The following is a 9,674-nucleotide window of genomic DNA, read 5'->3' as shown; positions in this document are numbered from 1 at the left end:
ACCCTGCAACCCTAACACTACAATGTTGAAATGGAAGAACATGGCAACCAATATCGCGAGCACCAATGGTATGTTTGCTAGACTGAGAAATCCTGAGGTCCCAAAACTCAAGCCTCTAGTAGAAATCACTTGGTAAACCTTTGGTTCATCTCATCCTAAATTAATTCTGATTTTCTTTTCTATTTTTAATTTGCATGCGGTTCACATGAATGTTTGTTGTGAATTCTTATAGATTACGAGGATACACTCACAAAAATACACGACGCGCCACATTCATGCCCCTGCTAGATCTAGAGCAGGGAGGTCGCTCCGACAAATCCAAGATAATCTTGTACCCGACGGACCGTGGGACACATGGTTTTTTTACCGCTGAACGCACATGCGTGTGAACTGGTTGTCAATCACGCATTCAACCCGGATGGATATCAAACCTTACCAGTAAACCATGGCTTAAGTTAGCAATTTCTATCGTCCCTTGCAAATTGATACTTGCCAAGTGACTTCATGTGCTTCATATCAGATCTATGTTGGCGATGTATCGAGTGAAAACTTCAAAAAATGTCCCTCGCAAAGATGGAAATCCGCCGGCCACTTAAACAAAAAATTTACATTTGATATGAGCCATGTATTTTTTATCCAATTAATGACCGATGAATATAGTTTGCAAGTTTGCACCGGATTACATCATTTATATAAGTTTGCCTTTCTTTATCTGGCTTCTTTGCCGTACATGAATTTCGAACCCTGTAGCTAGTTAGGTTCTTGAAACAGATTAATATGGGCTAAACAGGTTATATTACTCCTCGCGTAATTGAAAACGCTACTCCGAACACGACGGCTAGACTCAGATTTGCGGATGATGCACAAATTAATAAGTGAAACATCTTGGTAGCAACTCTAGCTAGGTATAAACAAACAAATTCTCCGGTCATGTATGTAGCTTGCTTTGAATATTAATTGGTTAAATCAATCAATCAATGGAATTCTATCTATGCTTAAAGTAATGGTTGTTATGCCACTGTCATTAATTGTTTGGGTTGTTTAAATTATTATCAAGTTCACGGGTGCACCAACAGAGAGAAGGTGTTGACTAGTCCAACCAACAAGCATCATGATCCTCATAAAACCTCCTTCTCGGCCTGTCAAGCACATGCATGGGCATTTACCCTGCATCTTTCAGACTGAAAGGCAATCGCACGGACAATTCCTCATGCATGCAATAATTTGGGGAAGCAAGACATGAATAATTGTCGGGAGATTATGGACCCAAGGCATGACCAGCACAAGCAAGCTAGCGTCTACTAACTGCCACTCCAAGTAAACCCGAGACCCCCAACAAGAGGCATCTCTCTCCAAAATTCACTGTCAGATTGATTCACCAGTCTCTCGCTTTGCGTGGTCCATGGCTTGCATGCTTCGCATTTGTTTTGGACTGGGGTTAGCTTACGGATCTGTGCCCCACGCATATGCATGGCTGATAAATACTTGTAGTCAAGAAGAAAACAACAGATTACTTGTTAAAAAGGAAGAAAACAACATAATCGTCATTCAAGTATACGTAGTAGCTAAATTATTTTAATAGAAAATCAAAATTCTGATACCTTTGGCCTTATTCACACATCCATTATTTATTATAAAATAATTATGAGTCATAGCGAGCAAACACGAAAATACGGTCACTGGACACAATTAACAATTAATTAAGCTACAAGGAACCTATCACTATGCCATAGAAATGACAAGGGCGTGGTTGCATAATTAAATAAACTTGTGCATCGAGAGGCAGAGTAGTTCAGTCCTCTGATTGATAAGTGCAGAACAAAGGTAGACTGGTCATATGTAGTAGGACTAGACAATAGACCGGCAGGTGGCCAGTAACGTACGTACGTACGTACTACTCCTGTAAGCAGCAGGTAAAAAAGACTCTGTGACGATGACATGCATCGAACAAAGAAAGTACGGACATATACAAAACCCTAGCTAGCTTATTGTTGATCACATATATATTGTCATACATTGAGTTCTCTTAGTTTTGTTGCAAGCTTGTACTGTACGTAGCTAAGGTTGGATACGCATGCTGCGCGCATATATAGGAGTACTCATTAATTAAACATCAATTGCATGACATAGTATATCTGTAACTATGCTCATGGAAGAGTAAGCACTAAGCAGCATCATGATATGTGAGATTTGGCCAGTGCATATGGTGCATTGTTGCTCAGCAGCCAATAATAGTAGCACACTGCTGACGGCCGGCCCCACATGCATGTGTTGACAGAGAGATGCACACATTTGGAAACAAGTAATTACGAAGGTAGTACGTGATAGACACTCAAAGATATATGACGACTTTTCAAAGGAAAATATGGTAACCATATCTCCTGATCCATCCAATAATTGCACCCTAAATTCTTACTACATGTGTTCTGTATGTCTCAGGCAAATGGTCGGTTTTAATTCATCCACACATCTTGACATCTAAATGGAAAGTTCAAGGTAACCTTTTATTGGTAAGATAGATCAGACATAGCTATGGACCACTGTGAATAATATATCTCTTTTTTTTTGCGGGTGTGTGAATAATATATCTCAATAGATATGAATCAACTCGCGCGACATGATATAATATGGCAAGATAGTGTGAAACGACTAATAGTTGCATTGTTATCATGTATATAAATTGACATGTTTAGAAGAAATTTTAAACATCGGCAAAACAACAAATTACTAATTAATGACTTCGATCCATTTCACCGTTGATAAGCCACACATGTACTGTTGTATTGTATGGAAGATGTTGCAACTCTCATTAACCTAAACCCAAAATAATTAACAACCGTTTTTGTTGACAATAGAAGTACTACAAAGAAATTATTTCTACCTTAATTTGGTGTTCATCGGTGCAATATATAGTCAGCCAAAAATAGAGCGTATAACCCTCGCGTGAAGGTGACATATATTGTCTTTAACTAGTCTCTTCTTTTTAGTTCTCATATTAATTCATACACATTGTAAGTCTGCGACCGCCCTAAGTAATTAACAGACATAGACAAAATCTCTTTATATCTAAATAGGAGCATTCCACTACATGATTTCTCTCAACATGCAAGCATGCCACCTCATCAAGCCCATCATGTTGCAATGCATGCAAACCATGTGTGCCATCTCATTAAATCATGCATGTCTTTTTTCATATATTCACTTGCATTTTTTTATTAATCTATCAATTCAAATCATGCCACCTCATCAACTCAATCATGTTTCATCTTTTGGGTATTATTTTTTATCTTTTTATACATAATTTTGTCACATTGTTCTTAGGTCTTATTGTTTTTCATTAGTTTTAGTTAATTTTAAGCATCTATTTATGCATTTGATGTAACATGTATGGTTCCACAGCAACGTGCGGAGTATCATCTAGTTTACAAAAAGTATGCACCCTGATGTACTTTGTTGAATTCCACTGGTATCTAGGTATTTAATATATAAAAGCCTAGTAGTATCTACTAAGAAAATAATCTAGTTTGTGTGTGTGCACTAAATATAAACAGAGTAAATCGGCATGAAATCCTTGTGGGCGAAGGAAAGGCACGCACGAATGCAAAATCATACGTCTCTCTTATAGTACTACTGTATTTCAACAACAACATTATAAAAGGGACTGCAAATCTGACACACAATAAAAGAGAGTAGCATGGGGTATTTTCTTTTCTTATAAACTTATTACTCCCTCCGTCTAACAAAAGATGTCTCAAGTTTGTCAAAATTTAGATGCATCTAAACATGACTTAATATATAGATGCATTCAAATTTAGTCAAAGTTAAAACATTCTTTGTTGGACTGAAGAAGTACATCACACACAAGGGAATCTTCGTTCTCGATGAATTTGTGGTGGGCACAAAAAGGTACCAGAGGAATTCCTTTGGTTAATAATCAATTGCCGCAATTGGGTAGTGCCATGTCATGCCATCGGTTTTACACGAAACATTTTGATACCTTGAGCGCGTAGGGTCGGGGAGGAGTTTTATATTTGTCGCGGCCTCACATGGACAGGCAGCCGCGGCCGGCCATTCATGGTGTTCTGCGTGTTGGGCCCCGGTTCGTCGCCGATCGTACGGACATCGCACGGCCCTACCTCTTTACGGGCCGTCCATTGGATTCTGGACGCCCCCCCAGATATGTCTTGTGCGTGCCTGATGGAACGCGCCTAAGTTTGGACTGTTCCGCGGGCCGATCTCCGCCGTCCGTGTCCCCGTCGACGGCCCAAAGGACAGCACCCCACCACCAGGTACCGCTGGGCCGAGAGCTATTACAAATGGAGGCGATCGATCGATGGCGTGCTAGACTGGGAGTGGGAGATAGATGCCCCTCGCTTTCGTCCTCCTCCCCACCCCCCCACCTATGGAAAATAAAAGGATTTCGCCTTTAGTCATGTCACCTCTCACCTCGCGCTCAACAGTGTCGTGGATCCCTCTCTTCTTTCTCGTCCCCCTTCCCCTTTCACCTAAAAGCCCTAGTAACAGTACTAGTACCACAGACCTCTGTACATCGTCTCTTCCCCATTTCTCTCTGTTCAATCCCTCGCTCACTTCACAGATCTCCCCCCTTTTTAGGCCAAACAATCCATCTACCGCCCCCTGCAAACCCTCCTAAAAATAGTGGCTGCAGCAGCTTGCATGCCAATGCAAACCCCCTCAATGCTATTCTAGCACATGAAAGAAGGTTTCTTGTTAGAGGAGCAACAAGGGCTGGCCAGCAGCAGGAGGAGCAGCTCATGGTCAGATTAATGGACCTATGAGATCAGGAGAAGCAGCAGTAACTTCTATTGAGCAAAGGTAAGTGGCAAAAATGCCTGTGTGTTGTAGTAGGAGTATCTTTTTCTCAGACTATATATTACCATCTGTTCCTCCACACCTCGATCGATCTCTGCAGATTCTCAAGCCAGCTTCGTCTTCACCAGCCACGGACGCTGTCGCTGCCGATCCAGCTTCTCCACCACCCCCGCGCGCCGCGGCAAAAGAGATCAGCCGCCTCCGCCGGCACAGAAGCTGGTGCCTGGTATGTATAGCACTCCAACTGATCACTGCTCCGAGTAAAAAGAATTGGTCCGCCGTTCGTTTCCCCCACATGTGTCATGTGTGCATATGCGCATATCTTAGAGTATTGGTTGGTACAGATACATCCCTGTCACACACACGCACGCACACGCAGCCAAGAGAGCTCTAGCCTCTGTGTCTGGGGAGCACCAACCCCAAAAGAGATCGATCTCTGGCCAAACATGCATGTAATCATCAGCTTCATCATTCATTCCTTCATTCCTACAAGTAACATGATACGGAGCTCGTGTGTTTCCTTCCTGCGCGTCAGATTGATCAGTATCACCGATGGACCACCATTCGCCCAACCCGGAGAGCCCCACCGCCCCAGGCAGCGGCGGATCGGGCGGCGGGGCTTCGTCGTCGGCCGGTGGCAGCGGGGTCCAGCCGCAGACGCCGAGCCGGTACGAGGCCCAGAAGCGGCGCGACTGGAACACGTTCGGGCAGTACCTGCGGAACCACCGTCCGCCGCTGAGCCTGTCGCAGTGCAGCGGCGCGCACGTGCTGGAGTTCCTGCGGTACCTGGACCAGTTCGGCAAGACCAAGGTGCACACGGCGTCCTGCCCCTTCTTCGGCCACCCCAACCCGCCGGCGCCCTGCCCGTGCCCGCTGCGCCAGGCCTGGGGCTCCCTCGACGCGCTCGTGGGCCGCCTACGGGCCGCCTTCGAGGAGCACGGGGGCCGGCCCGAGTCCAACCCGTTCGCCGCCCGCGCCGTCCGCCTCTTCCTCCGCGAGGTCCGCGAGCACCAGGCCCGCGCGCGGGGGGTCAGCTACGAGAAGAAGAAGCGCAAGAAGCCCACGGCGGGGCCCGGCGGTGCTGAAGCCAGCGGCAGCGGCCCGCAGCCTCCGCCCCCGCCGCCGCCCGCCGGCGCCGCATGCTGAGGACTAGTACGTGCTCGTTTGGATGGTATGCCGGAGGACTGATATGATGAGGATATTTTATGTAGGTCTTGATCTCGATCGATCGATTAATTGCTTGTGCATGCATGCATTGTTTTAGTACTATAGTATCATTGATCTGCGCGGCCGGCGAGCGGCTTCTGCAGGTAGATGTCTTTTCAGACTACTCTTTCATTGATCGTGCAATCATCTGCGGGTACTATTTGCTTTCTTGATCCCAGCCGACCGGCCGCTTAATTGAGTTTTGCTGGTGGAAGTATGTGAATTAATGCCATTTTTGGCGTCATTGTTCACGCCTGCCGTACTTCTCAGTACTACTGCTCATGATGATGTGTAACCAGTAGTAGTACGTCCTTAGATAGAGAGCGATCAGAGATAAGTGTGCATGCATGTGTACATGTGTGGTGACCGGTCTACGCTTACAGGAGAGGTGAGGTGAGGTGCATTGCATCTGGCAGTGTGGCAGCTAGCGATCTCTCACACTCTCTCTCTCCTATAGCAAGCTTGACGTAGTCTTGTGGCACACACCTGAGAGCATCATGCATGTGTGCACTGTCCTGTTGCCAAGCAAAGTCCAATCCATTTTTTATTTTGAGAGCATCATCCGCTTTCCTTTGGCACGGATGGACGGCGCGGGTACTGTACTGTACTGTACTACTACTAGCTTGTTCCTCTCGCGCGTGCTGCAGCTAGCTGGCTTGGCTCATGCCGGCTCGCTGTCTGCATGTCGACGCGCGCTCGAGAACCAGATAGGGTCAAACCGCCGAATAGTACGTTGTACTGTGCCCCCGTACGTCCTTCTTGATGCCAAAATGCCAAATAAAGGAGATGGCACTAGTTCAAAAAAACAAAGGATATATGGTACATTGGTCGACTGTGTGGAGCTTGATTCTTGCCAAATTGTATTGATTCTGTTTGATACGGTACTGTCCTTCTCCGCACACTGTCTGCGTGGTCGGTCTCCCGGCCACTTCCTCATTTCATTTTATGCACCAAACTAGCTAGTTTAGACAAATATGTGTGTCCGGCGCATGGCACGGCGTCCGATTAGCGATGGGGTCGATGGAACTGTACATGTACGTTGTGACTTTCATTACTATACCACCAAAATAGCTAGCTCTAAATTTCCTTTGTGAAAGTAAGAAGTGAACAGCTAGTTATCAGTTAACAGAATAGACAAAGTGGACCCATGGTGATCAACACCGTATGTTTACATTTGTGGACTGAGTACGTACGTACTACTGCATGGTACTCCTACTACACTCTTTGCAACTGAAGTACTGTCAGTTAAATTATTATCCCATATATATAATCAGTCTATGGCCAGTGGCCATTGCATAGATATATATATGCACTGAGTGGTCTACTATATGTCTTAAATATATATGTGCATCGTCACTACTGATCAGCTGTTAAAACTACTTTTTTTTTGTCCTCCGGGCCATACTACTATATATATTGATATCTCATCTCTTAATTTCTTCTCTTATTTATTCTAAGATAGATATGTTACATCATTCCAGTCTTCAGTTTCGCCGATTGATTATTCTCTTAGTACATGCTTATGTGATGTTGATTTGTAGGATTTAATCCTAGAGTTTTATTAAGGACTCATTTGCACTGCATTTCATAGATTTAACCTCTCTAAAAGATTCACTTTTTTTCCCTAAGTATTAGTCAAAAAATGTTTGGTCCAAACACAATCCTGTAGAGTTCAAATAATATAATGGACATGAAATTTTAATCCAGTGTTTTTCCTATTCCCACCGGGGGTTTTCCAATCAAAGAGGCCGAATGTATATTCCATGGCAAGAGCCTCTTCCCTTGTTTTCCTTATTATTATGGGTAGATTATTTCTTACCATGCATCTAGTATATCCACACCCAAATTTAACGAAGTCAATGAAGATTGTTATTTTCCTTCAAATTAAAACTGAACTACAAATGCAAAAGTTGCAATATACTAATTATTAAAATGTCTTAAAATTAGATGCATATTTCTTCTTAAATTTTCAGAATGATAGCATATGCATCTATTACTTTGGTCATTTGTCCATCGATCAATGTGTACCTTAATTAATATACTCTTAATTTTATGTAATCAAGAATATTGGCTAAATTAGTGAGTTGTACGTAATGATTCTACTGAACTGCATACACGTACCCACCACGAACTCATTTTTTATGAAGCAATAATGTGAATAATATACTCATATGCTTCCAAATATGTAGCATGTATATGATGAAAACAATTTGCACTACATACTGAAGTATAGCATATCTTGTGCATTTAAATGTTCAAATCCAAAATTATAATGTAACATATTAAGATCGATATTATTTGGAGGTCACTGGCTTTCATGGTTTGATAAAAAAAAAAGACACTTCTTTTGGAAGCAGGAGAAAGTGTCGCAGCCCCAGGCCAGTAGTCTGTAGTTAGTAATAATTAAGCAGCACAAATAAAACAATAGCTAGCTATGAAAATTTGTTGATCTGGCTATCATGATTTGATGCATGCATATATGTGTAAACATCGTGTTAAGTGTATTAACTCTAATACTGGGGAGGGAATCTTAATCTCATGTGGAGTTCTACTTGTTATGGAAAAAGAAAAAAAAAGAGGCGGGAGGGCATGAAGGGTATATAAAGACACATAGGTGGTCAAATATACACAACCAAACCCCAAATAATAAAGCGAAAGGGCAATCATACATAGGCATTGTAGAATCAGGCGGTCTGGTTTTTCAGTTACTCCCTCTAGTTCTCAAATAAGCTCATGAAGTCTTGGAATCTGATCGTGATGATTGGAGTTACGAATCTAGCTTATCTACCCTTACAAATAGCCATGTCAATTTCATGTTTCCCATTCATGCATGCATACAAGATATGGTTGCTAAGCCCGCCAAATGAAAAGATATGGTTGCTGAGGAATGTATAGTACTCCTTCCCTTGAAGATTTTGTAGAATGCATGCAGTCGACCTTTGAAAACATTGGCCGCCAATATACACATAAGTGTTTAAACGTGCAAAGTATCTGTTGCTATACTTGCAATAAAAAAATATAGTGGCTAAATACATGTGTGTTGCCAAATATTACCAAATTAGAATACCTCAAGACGTGGAGCCAGCACGTACTATTAAGGGCATCTCCAACAATACGTATGTTAAGTTGTAAGAAAATTTGTCCATGTCATCTACATAGAAAGCATCGTACAACCACTAAAATAAATTGTATGTTGGTTATCCAATAATAAGGGGTGAGAGAATATACATGGTTGCTCTCTTATCTTGCCTTGGGGCTTATTGTGCATGGTTGTATGTATTGGTCTATATACAACCTTATATACTCTCCTTTTTCATTTAATATGTGCCACATCATCAAAAGTTTCTACACGGCAAATTTGCCAACACCTAACATACACCAACGCACTCAGGACAAGCATCGCGAGGCGCTTCTACCTATTTGCCGAGTGCCCTGTGCACTCGAGATAGACCCTGTCTCCCGTAGTGATTAATCGCTACGCTCCATAGCACCCCTTTTGGCTTCTCTCAGCTCTTGGATGGGCTTCTCAAGAAGAGTAATTGAGAGTTGTTTGCGGGGATCGATTGAGTTCTTACAGTTGGAATGGGTGGATGAGGACATCTATTGGTTTCATTTTGACATTATCCCCATGTGTA

General features: G+C 43.0%; 1 protein-coding gene across 2 annotated transcripts; it reads left to right on the top strand.

Annotated features, from left to right (window-relative positions):
- Window positions 1-4,351: 4,351 nt before the first annotated feature.
- LOC100837100 (protein G1-like3) lies at window positions 4,352-6,301 on the top strand. 2 transcript variants are annotated; one of them, XM_010237422.3, is made up of 3 exons: window positions 4,352-4,836; window positions 4,962-5,059; window positions 5,369-6,301. In XM_010237422.3, the coding sequence occupies exon 3, from the start codon at window positions 5,386-5,388 to the stop codon at window positions 5,977-5,979; it is 594 nt and encodes a 197-aa protein (XP_010235724.1). In that variant the 5' UTR covers window positions 4,352-4,836; window positions 4,962-5,059; window positions 5,369-5,385; the 3' UTR covers window positions 5,980-6,301. The 2 variants fall into 2 exon arrangements, with proteins under 2 accessions (XP_010235724.1, XP_024316159.1); XM_024460391.1 differs by having other exon boundaries at window positions 4,934-5,059.
- The last annotated feature ends 3,373 nt before the right edge of the window (window positions 6,302-9,674 follow it).

This window comes from Brachypodium distachyon, chromosome 3, assembly GCF_000005505.3.
Source record: "Brachypodium distachyon strain Bd21 chromosome 3, Brachypodium_distachyon_v3.0, whole genome shotgun sequence".
NCBI lineage: Eukaryota > Viridiplantae > Streptophyta > Magnoliopsida > Poales > Poaceae > Brachypodium > Brachypodium distachyon.
Note: the sequence above shows the minus strand (reverse complement) of the source record. Positions and strands in the feature narration are given on the sequence as shown.